The 13,521-nt window shown below is 43.9% G+C and overlaps 1 protein-coding gene across 7 annotated transcripts in view; it reads right to left on the reverse strand.

Annotated features, from left to right (window-relative positions):
* DEAF1 (DEAF1 transcription factor) overlaps positions 1-13,521 on the reverse strand; it is a 357,225-nt gene that overhangs the window by 99,009 nt on the left and 244,695 nt on the right. For all 7 annotated transcript variants that reach the window (XM_085644850.1, XM_085644849.1, XM_085644848.1 and 4 more), the window contains one exon: positions 9,999-10,249. In XM_085644850.1, the coding sequence (XP_085500976.1) occupies positions 9,999-10,249 (251 nt within the window). The remainder of the gene's footprint in view (positions 1-9,998; positions 10,250-13,521) is intronic.

Raw genomic sequence — 13,521 nt, forward strand, 5'->3', positions numbered from 1 at the left:
ATATTTTGATAATTGAAGATTTTTAAGTACTGTATTGTGGACTTTTTTTAATCGTTTTTGGTCTTGTCTTAAATATATAAAAATATTGGATATTTATATATAAGTGTAGGAACTCACTATTTAGAGTACCTATGTGCTCCTGAGAAGTGCTAGTACTCTCCCATTAAATGTATAGCAGCAGTACTAATAAGTGCCAGAACTATTCCTTTCAAATTAAAGTGCAGGTACCGGACAGTGCAAGCACAGTTAAAACACTACCTGATTATGACCCACAAAGATCCTCTTTGCTGTTTTAAATGTTAGGATGGGTGTGTATGTAAAAAGTATAGGAGAGGAAAGAGTGAGAGAAAAGTAGTCACAGAGCACGACAAAAAGTATAGCAAAGAGTGAGAGAGCAAGATTTAGAAGAAACTCGTTACAAGAAGTTGAAGAGAGAGTAAAAGAGACATGCCAGATGAAGTAAGGAAGCAGGTGCACGAGGCTGGGGGGCTCGAACAGTGTTAGAGCTGGGTCTGCAAGGCACAGTTGGAGAAATTGGCACAGTAAGTGGGAGACAGGCAGGCCCAGGTAGTGTCTGCTTGATGGCTGGTTAGAGCTGCAGCTGAAATTATGTAGGCGAGCGAGGGAGAAGGAGTTCTGAGGGTAGTGGGGAGGGCTGGAGTGGGCAGTAGGAAAAGCAGCAGATGGTAGTGCAGCGCTAGTAAAAAAAAAATTGGGACTGTTGCGAAGTGGTGCAGAACCGGGAGCGGAGAGCAGGAAAAGCAAATAAGGCTGAAGCAGAGGTTAATGTTTTGCTCATGATATGGAAGACATTTTTAAAGCCAAAACAAATGTTACGAACAATTTGAGTCATTAAGTTATAAAACCATGGAACACCACCACTCTTGCACCTTCATGTGCCCTTATGCCACGAGTCCACATTTCTGACTTTATTGGTGATTTGATAAATTAAATATTAAATTATAGCATGGCATAGCTTAATATAACCCTTTGCATCACCAAGCCCGGCTCCAGGATTTGGGTACTGGGAGGGCCATGAAGAGGCATAGGTAATCATACAAGTGCATTGTATTCATTACGGACCTAGGATTCAATAGATATTCGGCCTCACCTTATTATGGTGATTTGCTAAGTCCGCTCATACAACTCGATTGGGATTTGTCCATTTTGAAACAGCGTGTACCTTCGCACTTCAGATTTGATACCAACTTTGGTTTTAAAATCTTCATTGAGCCCTGACGAAGTTCCCTCTGGCAATTTAATGGGAACCAAACGCGTTGGCTGTGGGCCAGTTTTTGAACCAAATTGTTGAATAAAAGGACTTTTCCAAGAAATAAGCGACTTACCTTACCTCATTGACTTCGAAACGAGTGCACCTTCCAACTTCTCTATCACTCATTGTGCTCATCAATAACCTGCTCCATCTATCCTACTTTCTCAGACGCCTTTTTCATCCTCCTCATCCACCTCTCAGTCCACCTTCTCAAATATATAACCCACCTACTCCTCACTAATCAATCGTCTCTGTCATTTTTCTTCTCTTCCCTTTTAATAACTTCTTTACTCGTTTCATCTACCGGTTTCCTTACCATTCTTTGGTCTTATCCTTCCTTTTTTTACTCCTCTTTTATATCCTCATGCTCTCCTCTATTCAACCTCCCCCTCTTGGAAGGAAAATACTCTCCATGCGGGCGACGCTCAGAGAAGTTTCAGCAAAAAATCTCAAAAGCTTCAAAGTACAACCTCAGAGTGGGAGTTTTTAGTTTTTATAGAGGTGCAGAGATCTCTGCAGGGGATAAAGCTCAAATTCCATCTGAATCCGTGGAAGTGCCAGTTGGGGTCCCGCTAATGCTTTGGAGTACACTAGAAAAAGTTTTCAAAAGTTTCCAAACTGTTCTGGTGCCCAAACAACCAAGGAGTACACTTCTAAGGCCACATAGATTTCAGGGGAAGGCAAGTAGAGACTAGAAGGGTGTCAGGTAGACACCAACTGCCGAGTTCAGTCCAGGTCCAGTAGCCACTGGTCAGCTGGGCATTTCGATAGAAAGGCCTCTTACAGCTTGTTGTGTCCCTGAAGCCATAAGGAGGGTGGCCAACAGACCCTTCGAGTGGACTTCTTTGTCCAGGATACAAGAGGGATCTGCCCTGATCCTACAAGGCTCCTCTAATGTCACAGACAGCAGGTCCAGTCCCACTCTGATCTCCTACCAGTCTAGACAGTGTTCTGAGGAAGGTACCTTGGGTGCCAAATTTCTGATCGGGTCTAGCTAGTGGGTGGGGGCTACTCCTCAGTGATGTAAAAGTTGCTAGGTGCTGGCATATCTACTTTTTTCAGTCTTTCCTGTTATCCTTACTGCAAACACACCCACAATTGTGTCAGGATAATTTGAAGATGGTCAAAGTCTACAGAACATTAAGCTTGGGCACTGATAGCTGAAGGTGTGTAGTGGGGTGTGTTATGGAAATGACTACTGTCCTCCCACTAAAATCCAGTTTGAAACAGGCCCTGGACCCACAACAAAAATGGGACAGAAGCCTGGTAAGACTAAGAATGGTCCTTCCGCAATCATCTGACACACAAGGAATATGATCTCATCCTGTTTGATCCCTTTCAAGGGCGCAACATGTGCCTCAGATAGGCCTTCCTTTCAGACAGAATCTATCACTGTATGCCAAAGTAGGAGCTGTAGCCATCACCCTGAATGTTCAGCTGAGCTCAGAGGAGTGATAACTGCCCATTCAGGTGGACCAGTCTATCAAAGTGGTCTAATGTGAGGCTCTGTGAAGAAATTTCACACCTCATTAAAAGCGGAGTACCGGGTGGGCAGCTGCTGAAGAGCTAATGCAAATTAGCTTCCAGGAGCTTTAGACATGGTATATGTAGCTTTCTAAAAGTTACCTTTCCTGAATACTTAATAAAAATCCAATTAAATTGGATTTTTAATAATTTTTAAAAGAGTAGTTTAATTATTTTCCTTCCTGATTCCAAACCCAAGATAGCAGTGTTCATTTTTTGATCTGGTCTGTGTTTATCTGAATAGGACAGCAGGACCGGCCACAGTGAAAATAGCTTTTGGGGCCTTGTCCCTGTAGGAACATAGTGACATTAATTTTATACCTGTCCCACTTTTAAAATACGATACACTCTATCTTGTGGGCTACAAGACCTACATAGAGGAGACTTTTTCACATTTAAAAGGAGATCTTTGCTTGTCAAAAAGGGTTATTTTAACAGGTTGCATTGCAGGTGTTACACTGCAGCAGTCGTGGAATGCACAATAGGTGCTGCAGTCCACAAGTGAAATGTAACTGACATTTAACTTCCAGGCCCAAAGTGGATTTTCTAGTCCATATTATAGGGACTTATAGGCAATTTAAATGGGTCAGTTAGGAATAAAACAATTTAGCCATGTTTAAAAGGAGATCAGCAGCACGTTAGTCCTGATTAGCAGGGATAAGGTGCACAGAGTTAAAAAATCAGCAAAATAGTTTCCTGAATAAGGTGCACAAATTTGAAGTGACTATGCAGAAAAGGCAAATTTTCAACATGGTCTCATTTTTTTTTTTCATCCAGAAATGGAAGGCTGGGTAGCAAGGTTTGACCTTGTGAAGCCACAGATTGTAGGAAGATCTCCACAGCAAGTGCATTAGCCCAGTATATTATCTGTTTAGGACTTGAGGGGTAACAGCTGCACTATAATCAAGGCCATCGGAATTATGCAGCGGGTAGGACCCAATTATGCATCAGGGTTTACTAAATTATGCAGCGCAGTGTGGGCTAGTATTTCTTTCTTATTTTGTCATTTTCTACACATTAACACTGTCTGGAGCAAAGTTTAATATCATTAGGACTAGCTTAAAACACAACTACATTAATAAACAACTGAAAGATTACAAGTGAGTAAACCTTTGTGAAGTGGCTTCCACTGTGCAGCAACTTGTCATTGTGTTTTTAGTAGCTTTTGATCTGCTTATGATGGCGTTTTATTAAAATCTGAAAATTATGCAAAAGATGACAAATTGTGTAGCAAATGTGATAAATCCATAATTAGGCATACAATGCTGCTTCTGCAAAATTTATAATTATAGTGGCCCTGACTATAATCCATTTTGATCTATTCATGTGGAAAAATGACAGAATTTGTTGTGAGAGAATATATGCACAGTCACCAGTGCATCAAACTGTGGTGTTTATTCTTTAAGTTTTGTCTAACTATATTAGCGAGCTCCGCCTTCTGCGAGCATCTCAGAAGATTGAGAGTTTCCAGGACTGGGGCAGCACATGTTGTCAGTGCTGCCATGGAATTGTTGCCATGGTTTTTAGGTCGAGCCTAGTATTTCAGCGCATGCGTTGCTCACTCTGCAAGGCATGCTGTAGTAGGGTGTACTGTAGAAGTGCTGTGGAAGCCTCCGCCCATATCTTTCATGAGCTGGTGTCATTGGTAAATGCTGGCTTCCGATTGATAATGAGGCTTCTTAGTCCCTCCTTGTTACCGCCCTGTCTCCTGTTGTGACCGCCCATAAGGACTGGATCTTTTACTTGCGGCGTTACACTATCTTCTTCATCAGTCGGTAAGCACTTTTCTTTTTTATTTGCCGATTAAACAAATCCAAGAACGAACCAATCTTCACTGGCCACACAAAACATGCAATAAAAAAATAACATATCAGTATCTACAGAATCCATACTCCGGAAGTGCTGCGGTGCTGCATATTGACAATGTTTTCTCCAAATGCTGATAACGTGTTTTTTTAAAAATCCAACTTTATGATGGAAGCTTTTTAGTTTAATAAACAATTGAAGCTAACTTCATGGACGTTTACCTCTATCTGTGGGAATTCCTAGCTGTAGTTTTTGCTACCCAAGTCTCCTAGTAGCTGGTATTAGAGAACTGCGGGCTCCATTCCTCAGCGAGAGGCAGGGAGTGGGCCAGAGGCACGTGACTCCACCCTGTGCATGAACACAACACCAGACTCCTGTCAGGAGCAGAGATCCTGACCCTATGGAGAGGTGGAAGGGTGTCAGACTCCGCCGCATGCTGCACTAGGCGGGGATGCGTGACGGGCAGGGTATGACAGGCACTAATCCTGGTAGTTGGGTGGGTGGAGATAACGAGCGAGACCAAGAAAAACAAAGCCTACTTCCGGGACAGTTTGGACAAGGCGGAACCGCAAACCACGAGGATCACAAAGTGTACGGTTATGTGCAGGACAGTCAGGGCAGATTCCATGCTACTAGAAAGCACTGATAGAGCTAGCTCGATTCTGTGGCCGTGGCGTTTTCCGCATAAATATGGATAACGCATTTGCCACATACTCCATCATCTGCAGCATAATCTGCAGATTTTAACAAGCAAAACTATTTCTAGCTCAAAAGGATAACAAATTACTAAAAACGTAGCGACACCTTGCAGTGCAGTGAGACCCTTGCCAAACGTTTACTAGCAGTTTTTCAGTTGCTTATTGCAGCATGTGGTTGTTAAACTAGTTCTACTGAGGTGAAATTTTTGCCTAGACGGCGTTATTTTTTGTAAAAAGGACAAAGTAATTAAGTAATCTTATGTCAAAATGAACCGCATTATGCCACATGACTTAGATAACAGTCAACACTGCCTCACAATTGGGTCTCCCTTGCCGCATAATTCCAGTGACTCTGTCCATACCCCCACATTAATCAAGCCTCGTCTCTCTCCTGCACTCCACATGAAGGGGGCGTCTCAGTTCCACCGCAAACCTGTACACTACATTAATGGGGCTTAATAAGAGTTGGCTCTCCCAGCATATGTTCGTATTGGCAGGAAGATGTCCAGACATGCCCAGGACCTGCCCTCTATGTGCATTGTAAAAACCAGTGTTTAACAAGCGTCCGCAAACTTGAAAAAACAGGAGAAGAGGGCACGAGTTTCCACATATGGGGCCCAGTGTGAGGCCTTGGTGGTGTGCCTAGCGACAATAACAATGCCTTTTTTGTTTTTGTTTTTAAAACATAAATAAAAGGCATTGTCATTTACAATGCCAATATCTTAAAACTGGCGTAACTGCAAGACCTATTGCATTGCAAATGCTTGTTTTTTGTGTAATAGGCACTTGCACTGCTTCTTTCAATTCTGCATCGGTGAAGCATGACAAATCTTTTCACTTAAGACTCAAAACGTTGTCACTGTCAGTGTTTTTTGCTTAACAGTGCCATAAGCATGGCCACTGGAATTATGTGATTCTGCAGCTGCAGTGTATTCCACATAATTATGGATTTGCCACATTTGTCACATAATCCATCATAACTGCATAATTTGCACATTTTAACAAAACAAAATGTCGCTTCTAAAAAGTTACAAAAAATGCAGCAACATGTGCGTTGTGGAAGGCCCTTTATAATTGTTCGTGATTACCTTTCAGTTGCCTATTGCTGTACTTCGATATTAAAGTGGTAATAAGTAGGTGTAAACTCTTCCAAGACAGTGTTAACACGTAAAAATAAATGAAGTAATACTACCACAAAAACTGCTATATTACGCCAAGCCATTTGGTGTTCTTTGCCACATAATTTAGTCAGCCCAGCTGCAGTGTTTGGTTCCCCCCATAATTCCAGTGGCCCTGGCCATATGTTAGGAATAACGTCACAGCAGAAAGAAAATATAACAAACCACTACCAAGAAATATATTCTGATGATATGCTCCTTTTCACTTACTTCCCTTGCAATTGCAAAATTGGTCATACTGTTTCTGCCATAAAACTGTTTCCATCTTTTAATTACTGGGAGCTTGTGGTCTCGATATAGTGGGGGTGTCTCAGGTACCCCTTTAGTTTATACGTGAACTTTAATAGCAGCCGCCCTCCTGTTAACTCACTCCTCTCTCCAGGCACTTAAAGCAGCCCTATACATTAGCATTATAGATGAAAGCTGCACAATTACACTTTTATTGCAAGTCCGCAGTTCCGTGTGATTTTTTTTAATTAACAAAAAGAACAGATGTTTTTCTGCTAGTGCATCGGCCTTGGGTGGGCCAGGGTGCTATCTTGGGTGGGCCACCCTCTAGAACCGGGCCTGTACATCACCCAAGTGTGCTGCGTAACATGGAGGTTTGCCTCTTACCTCGTGAACTCAGAAGAAGAATAACTGATGTGGGAGTGAAGGTTGTAAGAAGCGAGGCAAACTCAAACCTTTGACTTGTGATATACTTCTATGGCAAGTAGAGTTAAGGTGCTGTTTCAGCACCGTTTGTGGCAGCCTTTTCCTCTGAAGAGGTGATGCTGGCAACCTCCAAAGTCGAAGGCCTAAACTAGAATCTGTAGTGGATGAATTGCATTTTGTGAGAAAACCTGTGACCAACGTGTGTGATTCTAGGCAAATATTTTACAGAGCCTCCTTTCTCTTTTCATCTTCATTAGCACATATTAGAGCACCTTCAAATAAGTAAGTTCAGGGTGTGCAAAAATAATCTGATGCATTAAGGTGAAACGCTTCAGCATGTTTAAGACAATGTTGTATTATTTTATTTGAAAGAGATTTTCATATTTTTACATGACGTTTGAGGCATGATGTAGATGACAACTATTTTCAGCGCTCGGTGTTAGGTTGGGATGGGTCGTCCCATTATATATACCCCCGGAGGTGGTTTTGGAAAACGGACCCGCCATTGTTGGGCTTGAGGGTTACTGCGGTGACGTCACCAGCAGGGAAATAAAGAAAGCTGAGGTGGTATGCCTTGTGAAGAGTGAAGTAACCACCATTCAGTGTCTGTCTTGTGTTTGGTTAATTACTGCCGGGGCTTATTGCGGCATACCCAACACGGCTCATGCATGGGCAGGCAGCCCCTTAGCTCGGCTCTCTGTGTTAATTAGTTGGCTTGCCCACCTCTATTGAATGCACCGCAAATGTGACAGATAAAAACATTTTGGCTCCTGTATTGCTCATTCATCTTCTGAACTCCTCTTGCCGAGGCATAATTAGAGATCTGAAAAACAAATAGTCTCCCATTCTTAAAAAGATGCCCTTTTTTCGAATGTGTTTGAAATGTAACAGCGACAGATTTAAAATGTTTTACAGTAAGCGTCCCATCGGGGTAATAAACTGTACACAAGGGCAATTAAAACACAATACCTCCGAACTAAGTAAACCGACTTGCAGGAGGCAGACTACGGCCTCGTCTACGCCCCCTTCATAAACCGAGGCATGCAGCTATGACAACACTGCCGGGCGCCGGCTGCCAGTTGTCCCTGGCTCCGCTGGAAGGACGGGGGGGGAGGGGGGGGGGGAGGAGACATAATATGGCAGTGGCATTGACGGTTCTCAGGGCAGCCGGGGGTGCCCTTCGGGGATCGGTGAGAAGGGGAACAAGAGGGAGGGAACGGAGAAAGAAGGAAGTAACCTATATAACTCAACACGTTGCTGGGGAGTTTGTATTCCGTCTCAGTGTGGTACACTGCCACCCACGGAGTGAGCATGTCAAGGACACTCAAGTGATGGAGACTGCTTTATTTAGAGGGTGACCCTTTTCCAATCAGATTGAGTTCGGCCTTCGTCGTTTGCTTCAATGTTAGCTGGTGTGTGCCTCCCACTGTGTCTGCACCAAGCAAGTTGTCACCCCCGTGGCTAAGGCAAGTTTTTACCGTTGCGCACACCTGCCTTTGAGCTGTGAGGTAGCGGCCTTCAAATATCGATGCTAATCCAGTCAGCCTGAAGGAATGTTACTGCCACCGTCATGTTAGAGGACGTGATGCGATGGCAATGAATGTGTACAAGATCGCAAACAGGGTGGGAGCATTTCAAACAAACAAGTGGCACGGGTTACCCCTCCCATGCCTGCTGCCTGGGCAGCAGCAACCGTATCAAATAAAATGTGTTGAAAAATATAGTGTGGCCATGTTAAAGCTGTATTCACAGGACCAATTCACTGAAAAAGATGAGTGCGCCAACAAACGATAAATAGGTCAAATAATAAGTCGACATGTAACAGGGGCAGTCGCCACAAAATGAAACCGCACCCAAAGGCGGGACAAAGACCAATGTTCTACCAATAAAAATATAGGATTACAGAAAGGCACACAAAGGAACAAATGGAAAGTGGTGGGCATGATCTAATCAACTAGGGTAGATACAGCATGCCTTGCAGAGCAGCGCATGAGCACTGTGGTAGGCTGGAACTAAAAATGGCAGCTCTTTTTGCAGTACCTTGCATTGTATGCTCAGTTCTCTCTTTGGGAGCCATGTAAATCTGTAGCATTAAAAAAAGTTCAACAGTTTACAAAAAATAAACACAACCAAACTGAAAGGATTTAATACCATTAATAACATAATACAATAAAGAATAAAGAAACTAAGGTCAAATAAAACAATCTAACCCTAACATTAGGGCAGACTACCATTTTTAAAAGCAAAGAGGGCAATTCTGAAATATCAGACATGAAAAGGTACACCAGTGTCAGGGAAAACAGAGGAAGTGCAGGAGACAGAGATTAGCTCATGTTTAGATCAAAGGTCAGAGGCAGGAAAGATGACTAAAGCTGCAGCGTTTCTGAGGGCCCATCTTGACTTGATCAAGTCCTCGTGGGTGGTATCAGCTCCACATGCACTTAACCTTTACTCCGCTTCATTTCTGTCAGTGTGCGCTCTCATCACAGATTACAACATTTGTGCCCAACTGGAATATTAAATCTGGCTAGTCTACTGTGGGAACATATCAGCGGTGGTAGCTTCTACTAAGATTCATGTCGTCTTCTGTGTGCTGATAGTTGTGAGCCGTCATGGTCATGCCTAGTCAGCTCCCATAAACCTTTATGTGCTTTCTGTGCACTTGAAATCCCAACTAAGTTGAAGATTTGGCTCTTCAAAATGTATTTTTCCCCATAACTGGCTACTTTTGTTTCTTTAACCTTTGCATGCTTCAGACACTTTAATTCTTCCTGCTATCTTCTCTGGTGCTTCAGTGTTCTGAAGCTGCCAGATCTGCTTGCACATCAGCACAATACAAACACAAACCAAAGCATAGACAACTACCTCTTTTCTCTCAGCGTCGGCCTGGATCTTGGCCTGTGTGACAGCGGCCTCCCGAAGAGTGCTGCTAGCCTGCTTGGCTTGGTCAATCAGTGTCTTCAGCTGCTGGGCCGTGGTGATCAAGGAGTTCACCATCTCCTCCAGGTATAGCCAGCTGCGCTGCTCCGCCACCTCCAGGTCACTCATCGCCGTTGAGGAGACGCCTTTTGTAGGGGTGATGGGAGCCACAGCCAGGGCAGGAAGCGATGCCAGCACTGTAACCGAGACAAACAAATATGAAGCCCCTTAAGTGAAGATTCTCTGACAATCAGTCAATACACTGTAGATAGCTGGGTACATAATAATTCATAGTGAGTGCATGTGTTCTTAGGGATGGTGCATATGAAGCCTTATTTCTCTTGTATGAGAGAGGAGACCTGGCTGTGAAATTTACTGTGACTACCAGAACGTAATGGCCGGATTTAAAGACACATTTTCCAGACTGCATACAAATTCTTTCCGATTGTGACTTTGTAACCTCTTGTCTGCTGCAATCCCATGTCTTCTTCCCTTACACCAATCGTGGCTCCTCCGAGGAGCGTCGCCCCACTGGAAAAAAGGAAAAATAAAATGATAATAATTATTGTTATCATTTTATTTTTCCTATATACGTCAGTGGCCCTCGAGAGGGGTGGGGCTGGCAGAGTAGGGAGAGGAGTGGTTTTCACTCCTGAAGTGTGCAGGGCTGCTTGTCTGGGCCTCTCGGACCGCCCCAAACAGTCCTGCACACTTTGCATGCCCCCCACCAGGCTGCATTACACTGCCTGGTGAGGAAAATGCAAACCCTCCCAGTCCCCGTCTGAGCGCCAATCCATTGCACTCAGACCAATCACAACGCTGCATTGCTACGTTGTGATTGGCTATGGGGAGGCTGGGAGCCCGGTTCTTCTTGCTACCTACCCTGGAAGCGAACAGAAAAGGACCGAGAGGAGGCGGCGGCGGCAGAGGCAGACAGGTAAGGGTTATTTCTTGTTTCCCTTTCACTCCACCTACCTCCTCTACCCAATCCCCCCACCACCATTAAATACCAGCCGCCACTGCCTGTGGTTCATCCCTAAACATCCATTTTACAATTGTAGCTTGTGCTGCGGACCTTTTCCGCCCGCCACACAAGCTACAATTGTAAAATGGTTGTTTCTGACCACCCACAGGGTGGTCGCATCCAAATTCTGCAGTCGGAACAGCAGACCTATGGTTTGGCGGTTCCAGTCCGCAGCGGTGTCAGTCAGACACAAGTCCGACCGACATTTCAAAAAGGCCCTTGGTCTACTCATCATCCTCAGAGTCAGTTAGCGACGGCTAACTGCTCTTTAATGTAAGGCCGAATCGACCATAAAAACGAGGCTATAGAATTAAAAACAAGTTCATCAACTGTCCTAAAAAACAATGGTAGTACAGACCTATTGGATCTAATTGTAAACAATCTGAACAAGGGCAGAAGCCATCTTTTGCGTACATGTACATATTTTGTGCAAAAAAGCAGCACATGTAATATATATATTATCCTTCCCTCAAGACAGACAGCCACAAACTTCACTTCCTTTGTCAGGCCTTGCACGCATGATAAGCTATTCTCTAGTGGGCAGGATTCCGAGTCTGAACTTGATATATAACATGTGTTTTTGTTGAGAATGGAGCAAAACCAAATACGACTTGCTACCTGAACACAGTCTACCTTCAAACTCATCTCCCAGTAACATGCCTGGTTTATTTGGGAGAGTTTTGTCTCCCCCGTTAGCGCATAATAACTCTCCTTTACGAGCTCAACTGCATCCCGTCCTACTGCACTTGGGTCAGCCCATTGGTGCCCCATTTACATCCCTTCTAATGTACTTTTCACATTGGATAACCAATTCCTCCGATGACTCCGGCCACCGGAACTATTAACATCTTCCATGGATTTTCAGCGGTTTGTTGCCTTTGGGTTTCTCACTTACCTGACCCAGTACAACATTGGGTTTAAGGTTGCCTGTTCAGTAATTGGTGTGAACCCTAGTTCTGCGTAACATGCTTGTAGGGGGGCACCAGGCTCTAAGCTTAGCAAAGCCCCTTTTTTTCTTTTTAAATATCTTTATTGAAATGTTTGGTACATGTGAATGATTAAACATTAAAGGAGTCTGAGGGCAAGCTATCATGAGCCAACTGTCACCATAAAGAAGAAACACGTATGAAATAAAGAAAACAATCAACCCTGAATCTTAGCAAAGCCCTTAAGTTATTTTTCACTATTTTCACTACTTGCGAAGGGCATAAGCTCCAATTCCCCCAAAGCTCAGCCCCAAAAATCACAGCCCCTAATGACTTCTGTTAATAAATTTGAAGGATGCTGTTGATGCTTTGAGGACCTGCCTTGAGCCTAAATTCTAAAACCGCCCCTGAAGTCTGCGTTAGAAACAAACAAGCCTTCAGTATCTAATCCCTCCAAGTCAGTTGTTCTGTGACTGTACCCCCAAGTAATCGCATTCTTTAAAATACTCATTTACTCATTGTTTACATAAACCGTTACTTGAGGCTGGAAGACTGTTTTAGCACCATGCACTTCATCTTGCTAGAATTGATAATTGGGACCTTTCGAGGACAATAGTCAGCAAATCTTTTTAACAGCCTATGTAGTGCATTTTCTGTTTGAGCCAATAGGACTGCATCATCTGCAACAAGCAGAATCGGGACCTTACGTCCAGCAATGATTGGGGCATCACTTGGTTCTTTTAGCAAATAAGCTACAACATAATTTAAAAATAGGCTAAAAGGTAGAGGGGCCAACACACAGCCCTATCAAACTCCTTTTTTCGACAGGGAATGTGTTGCTACATTCACTTCTCAGGCCGGACTCTGGCTGTGTTCTAAGTGTGGAGTGCCATTAATGCTCGAACAGTACTAATCTCTACCCCTTGAGCTACTAGTGCCCTCCAAAACAGAATTCGGCCCATCAGATGAAATGCTGATTTTAAATCAACAAAAACTAGCTATGACATAGCATGCATTTCCCCTACATGCTGCATTGTGTAGTGCCGGCTCCTCCGCTATGGTGGAGGAGCGTCGCCCCAATGTTTTTAAGCAGTGCAACGTAAAGGAAACATAAAATGATAATAAATGTAAGTTATTATCATTTTATGTTTCTGTGCTGCTTAGTCTGCTAGCGGGAAGGCGGGTGGGCAGGGCTGCCAAGCTCTCGGGGCAGGGGAGGAGTGGTTTGTTCCCTCCTAAGTGCGCAATGACTGTTTGGTCTGCCCTCTTGGGCTGCCCAAACCAGTCATGCGCACTTTCCCCGTTCTCCATGCAGGCTGCATTACAACCTGCAAGGAGAACATGGTCAGGCCCCCATTCCCTGGTTGAGCGTCGAACTAGGTCACTAAAAACCAATCACAACGCTGCATTGCTGCGTTGTGATTGGTCAGTGGAGCCTGGCTGTGCTTCCTGTGCCTCAGTATGATGAGGAAAAAAGGAGAAGAGAAGTAGGACCCGGTGCGGCAAGGTAAGTGTTTAT

This window comes from Triturus cristatus, chromosome 3_1 (assembly GCF_964204655.1).
Source record: "Triturus cristatus chromosome 3_1, aTriCri1.1, whole genome shotgun sequence".
Classification (NCBI taxonomy): Eukaryota; Metazoa; Chordata; class Amphibia; order Caudata; family Salamandridae; genus Triturus; species Triturus cristatus.